Source organism: Athalia rosae, chromosome 1 (assembly GCF_917208135.1).
Source record: "Athalia rosae chromosome 1, iyAthRosa1.1, whole genome shotgun sequence".
Classification (NCBI taxonomy): Eukaryota; Metazoa; Arthropoda; class Insecta; order Hymenoptera; family Athaliidae; genus Athalia; species Athalia rosae.
In genome coordinates this window covers 11,824,431-11,840,685 of record NC_064026.1, presented here as the reverse complement: position 1 = coordinate 11,840,685, position 16,255 = coordinate 11,824,431, and the positions used below count along the sequence as shown (strand labels likewise).

At 43.2% G+C, this 16,255-nt stretch overlaps 1 protein-coding gene across 1 annotated transcript in view; it reads right to left on the bottom strand.

The window, feature by feature from the left end:
- Window positions 1-15,278, bottom strand: part of LOC105686974 (serine-rich adhesin for platelets-like) — a 38,244-nt gene extending 22,966 nt beyond the window's left edge. The window contains exons 1-2 of the mRNA XM_012402272.3: window positions 13,071-15,278; window positions 3,005-3,097 (exon numbers count right to left, since the gene is read on the bottom strand). Of these exons, the coding sequence (XP_012257695.2) occupies window positions 3,005-3,038 (34 nt within the window). The 5' untranslated portion in view covers window positions 3,039-3,097; window positions 13,071-15,278. The remainder of the gene's footprint in view (window positions 1-3,004; window positions 3,098-13,070) is intronic.
- Window positions 15,279-16,255: the final 977 nt, after the last annotated feature.

Sequence of the window (16,255 nt, the reverse complement as noted above, 5' to 3'; positions counted from 1 at the left end):
GCCACCGCAACGGTGAAGATTCGCCGTTCAGATTACGAAGTTCTGGCAGTAAGAGATTCGAGGAGAGAAAAAAGAAAAACGATCGATGCAGGTACCCAATTCGCACATCCCTCGAAGGTTCCGATTTTTTTATCTCCTTTTTTCGTGCGTTCAACTATCTTGGATCGGCTGCTTTTTCGCTTTTTTATCCTCGCGCACATCTCGCAAGTCACGTATCTATAAAAATGTGCGTTTCACGCAATCCGAATTCAATTTCATTAATCTAGTTATTAATGCGGTGTAGCGACTCGCACGCGACACGCGATATACGCGCGTGGAATGTGAGAAAACGAATATGGCGTAATCAAGCTAAAACGAAAATCCTTAAAAAAGTAACTTTCTTTTAATCGTTCCTCACATGCGAACGATATTGTGCGGACGAGTTGTACACGGGTTACGATATCCGCGACGAATACTAAAGAAAAAAAAGAAAAAAAAAAACAGTAGGAAATTTTCTCTCTTTTTTTCCATTCCCATCCCGAGTTGCAGCGCGAATGCAATACCGCATCGCCCTAACGTAATATACTTATACTTTCCGTCCGGATCGCGAATTCGTTATTCGGCCACGACGTTCGCAGTCCTACGCGACGCGAATGTCGAATAGGTTCGACGTGCTTCGGTCCGTCCGTCGGATATATTCGATGGACGATAAGCGTAATCGGAGGAAACTGACGAGCGATAATCGCCGCGGCGGTCGTTAGTTTTTTTTCTCTCTCTCAATCGCAGCTCTGGTTCCCTTCGCCCTCGATCGTTATTCCACCATCTCGGATTTAGAACGTGAATTCTCCGGGAATCGACGCTTTCTATTCACTCGATCCATCCCCTTCGTCGGTCGCCTACGAATATTCCAACTCCAACTCCGTTGCGCAATGCTAATACCCGTCCCATGCCGAGAGTTTGCAGCCTCAGGTTTCTTCTGCCGGTGATGCAGTTGCAGTTGCAGTTGCAGTTGCAGTTGCAGTTGCAGTTGCAGTTGCAGTTGCAGTGACGTTCCACGTTTGGTCGTCAGCCTCCCCCTCCCCCCCCCCCCCCCCCCCCCTAGCTGGCGAATTGCAGGCGGCGACGACGACGTCGGCACAAGTAGTAACAGATATATTATTGTGCAAATATCCTGCGGCTTTCGCAGCAACGGTTCGCACAGAATATCCCACTAAAATTGCGAAACGGTAGTGTATACCCGTGCGGACGCGTGTACGTAAACGTTGCGGGGATCTCCCGTAATCGTAAAAATGTTGAACATATGACTGCAAAATTCAGAGGCGGCGCCATGGATGAGAAGGGTTTACGGATTCCGATAGCGAAGGAACGCGGTCGAAGGACGATCGATTTTCCAAAGTGGTGAACACGATCGGAGCCAATCAATGAAATTCGTCGAGAAAAAGGATAAATTAAATTCAGAATGGAAGAAGTAGAGATACGAAAATGTGACGTCGTTTTTGTCGTTCGGTCGTAGAGTTCTTTCTGCCTTTTGCTTTTCGAAGAATTGAAAAATCGAGGGCGTGTATTGCAGACCAGAAACGTGTACGATGAATATATTGGGAATGTCCTGCAATCTTTCGAGACGAGCATGTGTATTATATGGTATAATATAATAGAGGGTTTCCGTTTCCGGCGAAAGGGCTTGAATAATAATGGGACTCGCCTGCAGAGTGGAGAGGTGCAGCGGACCGGAAGCAAGATGAGGAAAGCTCCACCGAGTTAATTACCTTCTCTCTTAGTCGTATACATATACTTCAACGGCTGCCGACTACTTCGAGTGGCCGTCTCTCGTATACATATACGTATAACGGCGTGCGGCTATCAGATGCAAATATGCAAATAACTCGGGTACCATGATTTCACCGTACTCTTCCCATTCCATTTATTGGCGTCTCTTTCCAAACCAAAATTTTTTCTAAGGCTACGGCCTTTGATTCTCTTCGATATCCCGTGATCTGAACTGCGGTACAATCGAATTTAAAAATACTTCATTTTTGGCTTAAAAATAAAAAAAATATAACACCCCTCGGATTTCTTTCGATTTCGGGTCGAAAGATCGACATTTTTTTTACCGGGTTTTTTAAGATCTGCTCATGTATTTCGATTTCGGGAATCCGAATCCGAAAACCGAATCGATTTATCTGTAAAATTGATCGAGTTATCGTCGATTCGTCGCTCAAATAGGTGAAAAAATTCATTTACGTTCGGTCAAGCGCCCGATCGGTAAGCGAATAAATAGTAATTATATACCTGCCACAGAATCGTCTATTGGCACAGCGGCTCGTTCGTACGCGTGTCTACCGCAAAGTCCTTGTCAAAACGGACCAATTACGTAATTTGAAACCATGGGTATATATGCGGAGGAACGGAATTACGGTGTGAATAATGTACATAATCTAATATACTTTTACAATTCTCGACATTTCCGCGTATGGTATAGTACCTGATATATATATATATATATATACATCATTCCGTCTCCGGGGATCTAGAAATCGCGAAGATCGATAGGATCTTCGCATTACACGAGATAAGTGACACGCGGAACTGAACGAGGTTGTTCACCTTCTTCTTCTTCTTCATTTTTCCAGAATTTCGGGCTCATCGTCATCTCCTCAATTACGCGTTACACGTCCCCATGTAAATCACCAGTGCCTGCAGCGCTTGGAGATCATTATTTCTTTACTCCTCTTCCTTTTTTCCAGACAATGAATATCAACCTCGTAACTTTCGATCCTCCGGAGACACTGACCGATCTCCGTTTCATCCGGGCGACGAAAAAACGGTGCGCTACCGCTGCAGCGAGTAGCCTCCGAATGGACTTTCGTTTCGTTGGCTTGATTTTTATTTTTGCGCATTCCGTTTTTAATTTTTTTTCATCATCAACCGATCTCGATACGGTAACGTTGTTGACCGCTATCCATTATTTTTGGTAAAAAAAAAAAAAAAAACAAACAAACAAGACCAAAAAACGATTCAAACTCACCCTGCAACAAAATTCCGTGAGGCACCAGGTTCATGGCTAACGGGTCGATGGATCCAGCCCACCTCTTCGTCCCTTCGCCTGCGCTTCCGCCACCTGAGGATAGAAAAATATAAGGTAGTCATGACTGAAAAGTGAAAAACGGACCGAACGAAATCCGGAAGGATAAAATAATATCATTACGGGATGCGCGCGGTATGATAAACAGCGTGGGAATTGGATGATCTGCTAATCCCGAGTCCGACTTCCGTGTAGGGACTGCGCAAAATCTGTACGTTTCGAATACGATTCGTACACAAGTGCGACGTAGATTTACAAGGATTATGTATACGTATACTGATATATGCTCTAGGGATTTACGATCTCCGGTTGTAACGTAGCTGCAGCATCTCTCGCGGTGTTCGAGTCACGTATGCCGCGGCTCAGACTGTCAATATTTAATTTGAAGTGGGCACGAGGTACTCCGAGTTGCGGTAGCAGTCTACATTTTTTTTTACCGTCCATTATATTTTTTCACTCCTTGTCAGGGTTTTTTTCTTTCTTTTTTTATTAATTTTTTAGTTGGGAAAAAAAAAGTTTAAAAAAGAAATGTCGGTACGAGGAAAGGACGAGCTGTATTGTATACGGTGTACGCTTCGGTAAAAAAACGGGCTTTGTGCGTGAAAAGGTAAAAAAAAAAACGTAGGTACCAGTCGAAAATCGGAGATGGACACTGGAACGCGAATGAAAAGGAGATGAGCCTTTGTTCGGCGAGCTGCGAATTGTGAATTTTTCAATTCATAATATTCATAATATCGGTATCGAAAAATTGCCCCTTCCTCGATTCCGACCCACCCTGTGTCACACGAACGCATACTCACTCGCCTGCAGTCGCACAGGTATGCGCACCTGGATGTGCTTAGGCGTCGTATGTATGGTATGGACATATAAAGAAGTGCGAATCCCAGGGCCGCGGATTCCCCCGCGGATCTTATTATTATCATTATCGTTATTATGGTCGTCGTCGTAGTTGTTGTTATTATTCGCCAATTACCGTCATTAAAACCGCCGCATTACAATCAGCTGCCGGAGCGTTCTACTTGTGTGACCCGAGTTGTTACACATGTCGTATATAGGTATTCCGTACGTATCCGGTGTAAATGGGTCAGGTGAAAAAAAAAAAAAAAAGGAGAAGAATGAGAAGAAGATGGAACGAGGCATCGGCACGTATAAGGAAATCATCGCCTCTCGTGTTACGGAGAGATTCGCTTATTTTTGACCTTTCAAATTCGTCAGCTGATTTTTATTCCTCACCAATAATGACCGCGTGCCAGCCGTCAATTATAGAGCGAGTACAATAGCGGTTGCAGCTGCCTACGGAAAATGACGAAGGATCGACGCTAAAAAAATTCACGCGGTGACGACCGCTCGCCATTTAACGCGTCCCTATATCATCGAGCTCTTCGAGTTTTAGAAAGTCGGGAACAATTATATCCCGTGTACCTAACGCTAAAGTATTTGGTCGAGTCGGTCGATATGCGATTGAAAATTACACGATATATCGGTCTATTTTTGATTGAAAATCATTTTCTGCTCGATATATTTTGCGCGCCAGATAACCTGGATTTCCGAGGTTGATTCGGCGAATTTTCTTCATTCTTATTTCTCTCCCAGTCGAATCGAAAATTCAGAAATATTCGTTCGCTTTAACGAATTTTATAAATGCCCGATAATTTATTCGAGCATCTTTATTTATTTATTTTTTTTTTTTTTGCGGGCACATCATCATTATAGCGGGGCTTTCGAGTGACTGAGTGACTGAGTGACTGACTGCAGACCGAGGTCAACGATAGAGGTCATTGCCAAGTGCCGATCTCCCCGCGTACGTTATATTATACATACATACATAAATACATACAGCGTATAATAAATTAAATCTGTATACGCCTCGCGGTCGTGACTCTCCTCCGAAATTTCCTTCGTAAAACATTATTATTTATGCGAGAAAGCGAACACAAAAATTTATCCTACACGGTATAAGCTGGCTTACGATGACGAGCAATTTCGAAATAAGAATTTTACCCTCGTACGTACGCGTGACGGAAAATTCTTTGAATACCTCCGGGGCAAACTCGAATGAGAATTAATCGAGGTAACGATTGAAAATTAAAAAAAGTCATCTTTTTTCGGAAATCGGTTTCTCCAATCCATTTTTGAATACATCGTTCGTATATCCTGACCAAGTCGTTGCTTCCAATTTTTGGAAGATCCGATTGCGCGAGGATCGTATTACAATTACAATCGTTTCATCGCGCACTGCAACGCGCGAAACACTCGAAATCAAATTGGATATTAATTTTGAAACGGACGTGTGTGTAGAAAATATACAAGGATTTCGACGATTCGTAATGAGTAAGAAAAATGGAATAAAAAAGCTAATGAGATTATAATGAATGACGAAGCGCACGTACTTCATATACTATATACATTCATATAAATAAATATGTATTTATATATACTGTAAAAAACTTTCTTCCACCTGCGTGTGCGTACGTAAACTATTACTACGTACTATATACATACATCTAATAAAAAACATGCTTCTTTATTCGTTGTGCTATTTGGTATAATTTGTTTATGTTTATTACACGTTATTGGACTACGCACGTCGTCATTAGCAGGCTGGAAATTGGTGCCAAACCGCGCGGGCCAGAAAAATAGCGACTTCGCGCGATCCAATTCGTTCAGTCCAATTAATTTCGATTGATGAGAGATTTCATAGATATAGAGCTACATAAAAATCACGGACACGGTTCGCGGCGACGGACGGACTTACGCAATGTTCGCAGTTTGTTTTTTTTTTTTTTTTTATTTTCTTCTTCTTCTTCTTTTTAATTTTTTATCTCACCTCTTTTTCCTCTTCTTCTCTTCATCGGCTCTGGTATATACCTATATGTATAGATACCGTCGCGTCGCAGCGAGCGACGGCGACTGCAGGAATTGTAACTTTCTCGAAACTTGCAAAAAAAAAAAAACTGCGCGATTTTATATCTAAATATTCGTCGCGATCGTCGACGCGTCGTCTCTGCAGAGGCGTAACTCGAACATTTTTCTTATAACGTATATTTTATACACATAGGATTTCTATACATACATAAATGTATATGTATACCTTATAGATACACCTATATATGAATCGCGCTAATTCAATATATCTATAACAACTTTCACGAAATTATATATATGATGCACCCTCATGTAAATTATAAATATACATATATATAGCTATATATGCATACATGTATTCACACTTAAATTGTACATAACCATTCGAGAACTACTGAATATACACCGCAGAGATATGGGTGTAGTTGGCGAATAAAAAATTCTCCAAAATTTTTCTATATAATGTATCATATATATTTTAATTCTAATTTCAAGAACTATTTTTTATATTTTGAATGAAAAACGAAGGATATGAATTATCTGCAAAACATATGCTGCAGCGACGAGCGCCTTGAAAAGTATATATACATATGTGTATATATATATAGGCTCATGTATTTTTTTACCTGGGAAAATGAAAGGGAAAAAAAATGAAGACAATTATTTTGGTTTCACCGCCTAATTGTACGCGCGTTTCCGTTCGAACGTGAAGGATCGAAAGAAGAGAAAAAAAATAAAATAAAATCTAAGTAGAATCTCCCGATGGATCATGTCCTGCCCTCGAGCATTACGACCCAGATGTGATCTTTGGACTGGGCGAAAGCTGACCGCCGATTCGATTCGACGTATACACGCGTATGAGTGTAATTATAAAAAAAAATGCTACAAGTATCGAAATGCAAAGGAAACTATTTTCTGCGATCGCACATGCGGCAACATTACATCGATAATTGTAATTCGGAATTATTTCTATATGTATAATACTGTGATACTTTTGTGAAATTTTATTTTCTCAATTAAATCGCGCAATAAAAAACGATTTATAGGATATCCTGATCAACTCGTGGTGTATATACATAAATATGTATAAGTATACAACGTGTGTTACATGCATCGTGTATACGTGTACGTTAAGAACCGGAAATACGGTTAAACGAAAAAGTCATTAAATATCTCTCTACGTAATATCCTCGAATCGAAATTCCCAAAATACGATGAAAAACTTCTATACGCCGCAGTAGCTGATGACCCTTCTATCCGCTGCTTTCAGTACCTAGTATATAATAACAGCGCTAGTACATAAGCTCGAGGTGGGTATACTGAATTTATACACACCACACATAAACGTATATATATATATACATTATTTATGTACAACGTACGTAAAAACACGAAGAAAACGTGCAACTGCAGCAGGAGCGTGCAGCGGAACATTATCATATATACGCGGAGTCGATATCCTTAAAGGTATTCCAAAATGGCGTCAGCCAAGTATGCGCATTGTAATAATATATATGTATATGTATACCTGTGTACAGGTATAACGTGTAAAATGTAAAATGTAAATTACGCACACGTCGTAAAAAATCTGTACGCATCGAAGGATCGGCGCTTATACGTACGTACGTACGTAGCAAGAAGATACACGCGCGAAACTACGGTCGGTATAGGTAGGTAACTACACGCGCGACTTGTATAAAATGTACCTGCCTTGTGCATGCATTGAACTCTCCGCGGAGCGGATGCGCGTGTGTCCCATGCGGTCCGATCTGCGCTACGTCGCGTAGCGCACGCTGCGAAAAATTGGCGATTCGTTGCTCGGAATTTCATCTCGCGTTGACTGTTTCACTTCATCCGTAATCGTTCGTATTAGAAATGAGAAAAAAAGAGCTCAATTGCGGCATACTCGCGGATTCTTATTTTACAGTGTATACTGTACTATACACCCGTCGTATGTACATGTAAGCAAAGATGGCGGATTCGATCGCGTTTGAAACTTGGCATATGGAAATAATAGGACACCTCAACGTGTTCGGATATTCAGGTATAATGAGAGAGAGAGATGGCTGCAGCTGTAACAGCAGCAGCAGCAGTATGACAGCGTCAAGGTTGCCACAGAGACAGGCAAGGTCGCGTAGCGGTTCCTATAATAACTGAGGTGCTTCGTTCTTTGTGTATATATGTACAATGTATGTACGTGATCGGATATTTGGCGTATGTGTGAGCGAAACGTATGTGGGATATATAGCTATGTGATAAATAATTTTTTTTTATATATATTGTACCTATATAATATTCCTGTATATATATATACATATATATATATACGAGATGATGAACCTCCATAAATCACAAGAGTGTTATTCCGAATGATCGTTTATTACACACTTTTACATAATCCCATGTGACACGAGGCATCGTGTATCTAATGTATATATACGCACGTTTTAATTTGGAATTAAAAATCAGAAAAAAAAAATCAAAACGTACAATTTATCGAGGCATCATGCATGCAACTGCGGTCAGCTGGTGTGGGATACACGAAATGACTTTTCAATTGTACGTTATCTCATATACAAATTTACATTGTATACACACTCGCGCATATGCGTAGATTAAGTTCACCTTCGCGGTGTATCGTGTACCTATATAGTTATTACCGTCCTATCACTAATCTAAATTTGATCACCCGTACGCGCCACCACGGAGTATAATGCGGCGCGCGGTGTGTACGCGACGTATAATATTGGAATTTATTATTGCAACACGTTTAAAAATTATCATCAACGCGCCGCGTGTCTCGTACGTAGGTATATAATATTAGACGCTAGAACGTATACATATGTATACGTACATGCGCGTATAATACGTGAAATATTGTACGTGCGCCTAATCGTTTTTATTTTTCCATCGAAGTATACATAGGCGGTAATCACGCACCGCAGTTCCTGCAGCTACCGTATAAAACGCGTTAAAACTGGAAAATTTATTTGAATCGATTACGATCGATGGAATGTAATTAATTTTATAGCGTAACAGTAGCTACCGAATGAATGTGCGCGACGCGCGTTACGCCTACCGCATATCAACCTGCGTTTCGGTGGAAGGTGAAAATTTTATCGGGGAAATTTTAACGAAGAATTACGACTAAATTACCGACGGAGAATTACGAATTTTTGCACGCAATCGAATGTAGAAAAATGTCGAACAATCCGAATGAATAAAAAAAAGTACGAGAGAAAAATAGGAAAAATAAAATCATACAACGGTGAAAATTACATCGTAGGCGGATTTCTCTCTTCCGTTTGATCGGCTTATGTAAATGCAAATTTTATATCATACACTATAGGTTTTAAAATCGCATTTTATGCAGAGCGCGTAATCCGTGTAGATCGATTTTCTTTTCGTTCGAACTTTCATTTATTCCGTTTTTCGTATACCTGCAGCTGCTATCGTTAAAAAAAATCGCGAAAAACCCACGTAGGCAAATATCCCGCTAGGTCCAGGTACGTACGGTATTGTATGGGAAGAAATGAGAAACTGTAACAACAACGACGATAATAATAATGACGATAATATAAGCGAGCGCGCGATCGTTACATCACGAAGAAATGATCGAGCGATGCAATAATAATCTCCAGATAGCGCGAGACGCGCGCCCGATTTATCAGCTCCGCTGTTTCCCGCTCTCGCAATTTGTCGCTACGAATTTCACGCCCAATTAAATAAATACCCTCGTTACACACCGAACTACACACACACAAACACGGCTACGTATCGTACGTCGCACGTATCCGTCCCGAGCGTTCGCAATTTGTCAGAAAAAAAAACGAAAAATCAAAAAAGACAGTCACACGTGAAATACAACGATCAATCAACGAATCGATCGCGCGTTATAAATGAATTTTCGCTCCCTCCGACGGACGATCCTTCCCATACAGGTGAATGCACATCGTATACATATACATATATAACACCTATGCGTATCTGTATCGTACGCGGACAAAGGTGAGGACGACGACGATGCGGCGGCGGCATCGCCGGGTCGCTGGACCCTCTTCGTCGGCGAACAGTGGAGTGGAGTGATGACGAAAGATCGCGGACACCGCTGCGCACTCCGTATACACCATTGTAATAAATACGTAAGTAGATCGGGAGTAATGTAACTCTGCATACGAACTGTACGCACGCCGTACGCACGTCTGCCTGCCTGCCCCCCCCAGAGGACGCGTGTGCGAGTCGCGGTATACACATCATACACGTAAACACGCGATGCGTACCCAGGTGCGTATAAGAATAATACGAATAAGAACGGCGTATGTGCGCGCGTTATTCGACTTTCCCTCGTGCGTCGTCGTCACAGCCCGCAGCGGCGCGTACCCAGCTGACACCGACGGACGCCCCGTGCGATATCGTCGTCCTCTAACAGGGAATCGCCCGTAACCGTCGCACCGTAGGACGAGAACGTCGTCGCGTTCGTTTGCACGCGGCTATAATCGTTATTAGCGCGTAAATTTTGTAAACAGATAGAACTCCGCGTTCCCCTGTGCATTGTACGGTGGTTGTTTTTTCGCTTTCCGGATTACTCGAAAATCGACGCGATCAAATTTTCGTTACAATATGCGTTATACGTGCGGAGACGACCATAAATTCTTTCGTCGTATGCTAAATATTCTTAGCGGGTAATTTTCGGATGATAACAGTCGCGTCCCACGTCAGCCGGAAGGCAATTATTCGGTTACTAACTGGTACGGGGATTCGGGATACGGCGCGGGCTGCGGGAATATTTAAAAAAAAATCTATTATAATCGCCCGACCTTGACGCCCCGGGCGTGATTTTTTAATACGCACGAATACATGCGGGCACTGTGGGTACGTGTAACGCGATCATCGTCTCTCTGAATTTCGCACCTGATATTTCAGAATCGACGGATAAGAGAGAAAACGGGTGAAAAATGGCAACGAAACGATCGCAACGAGGACGACGACATTGATATCGAAATTTCGTTCGACGCGGACGGTTGCAGATCCGAACGCGACGAGTATACGAACGTTTACACGTCTGCCGGTCGGCGGTGTATTTCTATAACCGCGGAGCGATCGTGCCCGCGCGCGTTTATATTTTCTCGCGTAAAAAGTTAAGAACTACCGCGGATCGTTGTACGCTTCGCTTTCATTTTCGATACGGAACAGCGCGTTTCACCTCGATTTACCCGTATAACCGGCAACCGTATACTGTAAACTATAGCGGCACGCGGCTCGCGGTTTATACCTATACCTACACCGCTAGCGAAATGAGCGCATGTGGAAATTTATTAACTCGCGCAATTTTCAAATACAGTTTATCGTCGCGCGCGACCTAGCCATACCCGAGAGAAGATCGACATTTTTAACGATATGCGTTACAGGTGAACGAAATATATACATATATGTATATACGTATACGTCCGTAATATACGCCATGTATTCTTTGAGAAAAACCAAAACGATTAGCACGGACGAGTGAATCGTAATACAGCAATAACAGGTATAACTGCAGGAAATGATCCGTGCAACGTTCGAAAGGAAAAAAAAAAGTAGAAGAAAGAAAAAGGAGAACAAAAACGCCGGACGAACAAAATATGAATTAGCATGATATCGTAGGTTTAAACTAATTTGCATAACATCTGTTTCGGAGCTACAACGAATAAAGGGGGGAACGATAATTTCTTCACTAGGCTTTTTTCTCGGCGATATTTTGTCTGAAATCCGATACCGTAATGTACGAACGATTTTTTTCCAATCATTATCGCATTACACAATTTGCCGAAAACGATCCAGTTCGCGTTATGAAAGGAACCAGACGGTGCCGAGTTTTTTCTTTTCCCTTCGTTTTTTTGTTTTTTTTTTACCAGTCGTGCATAATCGATACGATTTTGAATAAATTAAACCATAAGTTTCACGAATTCTTATACTCGGATTCCGTTTTCAAAGTCGGCCGTGGGACGAAGAGAAGAAGAGAAAGAGACGCGGGGTGCGAAAAAAAATTGACTGAAAAATATCGCAGCCGATTAACATTCCAAATGTGGAAGATCGGTCATCCCGCAGGTTTTCCTGTATCCTTTCCATCTCTCTCTCTTTTGCGATCCGTTCCCCGTACTCTTTTCACAACTACTCGTACAGGTGTACGCGGCGTCGGGATCGGTTTGTTTACGCTCTAAACGAGAATCGGATCACGCCGGAGATCGCCGGCTGCCGAACGGAGTCTCACTTCCTGTTCGTTCGCTATTTACGGGCACGGAAACCGCAGGGCACGCGGCGCCGGCTAGCTGCCCGACGTCCGTCAAATAATAACAATAATTAACGCTCGTGAAAAGAAAAAAAAAAAACCCGCAGCCGCAGCACGCGCGAAACACGAGAAATTTCCGTGCAATTTTCGCGAGCCGCCGCCGCCGCCGTCGTCGTCGTGAGACGAAGAATTTTCGCGATTTTCGGGGACACCCGACGGATTCCGTGGGGACCGCGTGAAAAAAACCGCGGCCCCCGTTACGCCGGTATCGACTTCCGGTTTTCACTTACAAGGCGCGTTACTTCCCGCACCGCTAAACACAAGATATGTAACGCACGTAACGTGTAACAAGGACAGATCGCACGAGCGGTAGGTAGGTAGGCAGCGAAGGTGTGAAATTTTTCATGCGGTAGGTATAACGAAATAATTCGGTGGCTGCAGCGTACGTCGCTACGCGTTACATACCGCGTTACTGTATACGCGGGGCGTTCGGTTCACATTGTGTAACGGGAAATGCCAAAAGCAAATCGTGCAGGTCAGACCAGACGTTCGTGCAGCTTACGTAACGGGGACAGGTAAGCTAGCGTGTGTATAGGTGTGTAAATTAATCAGGTGGACTGCATCGAAGAGATCACGTTTGTATTATAGGTGTTGCTGCATCTGTACACGTATAGATAGGAATTGCACACGTATCAATATTCCGATGTCTTTGGCTGCCGTGCACGTGCGGCAGCTCGTCATACGCGTTCCGCGTGCGTTTATAAGGCGATGTGTGTTACGGGGCTATCGAAATGTAGAATATTCGCGAAACGAGTAATAAGGGAAAAGCAGGGTTTTGATTCGGAAGGGCCCGTCGGTTAACGGAAAACAACTTACTTCAATCACGCCGACCGCGTTGACCTTTGCCACTCGCCTCCGGATCAGCTGTTGTTGCAGCTGCGGGACGATAACTCTTCTTCCACGCGGTGTTGATATTTTACTGTTGTTTGTTCAGTTTTGTTATCCCTTGTTCCGGTGTATCGTTGATATTTTGTCGCTCTCGTAGGTATACTCTCGACGTTCTCACTGTTGTAACTTCAATTTTACGAAAGTTACGCTTGATTATTTCATCGTTTCAAAATTATCCTAACAGGTTCGATATCGACGATTGACGGCTCAGACACATTGTTTCTCCCGAACGATAATTTCCGCAATCATTGTTACCGCTGCAATAATAACGATTGATGAACATTTTATAATCCAACAATTCGGCAGTCACTACACTCTGCACGGATTGATTTTTATCAGGTAGAAATCCATGTTTGATAATAACGATAATTGTTTAATCGATTGACGGTCGCGTCGTCGTTGATTATAAACGATACCGAAAGACGTTGTCGCGAGAAATTGACAGCGGTTAAAATTGCACTTGAGCAATATTTATTATCCCTCGACGTGGCGAGACGAAGACGAAGAATGGGTGAGCGAGGAGAAAAATGATACGCGCGCGAGCCCCACGGTGATTTTTGACAAGCCTCGAAGCGCCGAACGTAAGATCTTCGCTTCCGCAACTACTTTATCGCGAAGCAATTAGGCATACAAATATACGTGTACACGTACATGTAGTTAGAATATACATTGGGTAACGAAAATTTCGGAGAAATTTGTCTAATGTATACATGTATATATATATGTATGTATATTACAGTAGCGATCGGAATGTCATTTTATTTACATATAGAGCGAATTCAAATGATAATCCAGTTGCGCTCTGTAACCTGCACCCTTCTTTTTCTGCTCTTCAAATTCGATCTTTCGGTTGTTTTCCTTCATTCGATTGGCCGTAATTTTTCGGAACCATATCACGATCCGCTTCCGATACGACCGATCGAACGATTAACGGTTGTTAGATTTCAGGTTGAAAAGATGAGAGTAAAAAAAAAAAAAAAGGTCGCGCGCACGATTTTATTCAAACCGTTTACGTTGTACGTGTTTGGCGTATATTGGCATGCGCGCAGCGTGGGCAGGCATTTATTTGTCTTAGAGGTGGGCGCCTCTTATAAAATCATATTTTGCATAGGTATGTTTCTCATATATCCTTGAGCGAATCTTTTTTTTCCCATACTCCAGAGAAATGCGCAATTTCGAATATATTCCGATGCAGAGAGGAATCCTTTTCACTTTTTATTACGTCCTCGCCACTCGATCGACCGATTTTCTGTCTCTTGACTTTGAACTTTGAACTTTTTACAGCGCGTCAAGTGTCAGGCCACAGGAGAGCTCTTCTTTTTCCTCTCTCTTTGCGTGCAATTTTTACTTCGATCCCAACAGACGGACACGACAATCCGTATTCACGATGCCGCAGCCTTCGAGTCGCGCACTATTGTCCCGAATAACAATTTTTTATATTATTTATTTTTTTTTTTCAATCTTTCTCGTATCGTTTTCCTTCGGTCTTTGGAATTGAAAAAAGGGGAGGGAAAAAAAGCGATCGGTCTGCGAGCGGAGAAATTCACGTACCGGGTGTTTTGTAGTAATATTTCATAATGAAGTGAAAAGAAAAAGAAAAAGACAAAAGAAAAAAAAAAACCAAAATGGATTCTTTTTTTTGGATTACTTTATTGCAGGAACTTTGAAAATTTCAGCGTACCGCACGCCGGTGCACTTGTTTCTGTTTCCTCTTCTCCTGCGTTCACAGTCTTCCACACCATATTGATGTGACGAAAAACAACCGACCGCCACACTTTGTTCTTCCTTGAATCATCGTTCGAATTATCTCAACTTTCTATCGATCCACGGTATCAATATGCCTGCGACGCCTCGATTTCTTTCCTTTATTTATCGCCGCTGTTCGAAGATAACGTAAGTGTTTCGGGGGCTGAACGAAATTCGCAGAGCATTCGTTCGAATCGACCCTTTTTGCAATGGACTGGCGAGGTATAGGTGAAACGAACGCGTGTACACGGTGGACACTAGCGAGCCGCAGCCACACCGGGAGGAGGCAATTGTAAGACTAAGTCAAGACTGAAGTCGGAGAGGCAAGGTTCGCGGTGGTGAGAGTGAATGGTCGGTGTTCGTTCGGTTACCTCCTCTTACAGCTCTTACATATGTATGTACGAGAGTTCTCTACCGTGCAAAGCTGCCGGTTTACTCACTCGGTGGTTCAGGTGATACGCGGTGGTCTCTTGGTGAATGTACGTACGTGTAACGTAGATTCGGCGGTACCGCCGACCGGACAACGGACAATACCGGACAACGCGGTTTTTCTTCGGGGGTGGGGGGAGAGGAGAGGAGAGGAGAGGAGAGGAGAGGAGAGGAGAGGAGAGGAGAGGAGAGATCTGATCGCGGCGCGAGCCCCCGTGCAATTTATATTTCGAGCGTATCGGTGCGGTCGTCGTCATCGGTGGATCATCGGTGATTCGACGGCCACCGGACTTCCCGGATTCATCGTCCCCTCGCGGCTCGCGATCCGTTTCCCTCATTCTTCAACCCCCCCCCCCCCCCCCCCCCCCCCCCCCCCCCCCCCCCCCCCCCCCCCCCCCCCCCGTACGCGATAACGATGGGAATTTCTTTACCGCATAAGCGAACGATGGAAAAAAGCTTCGATGTTCCGGTTTCACAAAATACCCCACAAGAGTATCGCGCTGTAGGAGATTGAAGTTTTTCTTGGACTCGGATACGAATTTCATCGAGGTCCTTCAACTCCATGCTCCGGCTGCCGTTGCTTTCCATCGTAGCCTTCACACTATCAATTTTGTCGGAAGGTTTGGTAACGCTTCGATAAAGGACACGTCGAGGTTTGAATTTTCTACCGTGTCCCGTTTTGTTCGTCAAGGGTCATTTATCCTGACCCCGCGAGTTTCTGACGGTACAAAAAAAAAAAACAGGCGTTTCATCGTTCTACAATATCCTTGAATATTGAGCGGGAAGATTTTCACCGTCTGCACATCGTCGAGATCGGATGAAAGTTTTCAGAATCCGAACCCAAAGTTCTGGCGACAGTTCGTTCGTTCGTATGCATATATTTTGTTTTTAACGTTCTCTCCAATTAGGAGTATGGGAGCCAGTTAACCGCAGCATTA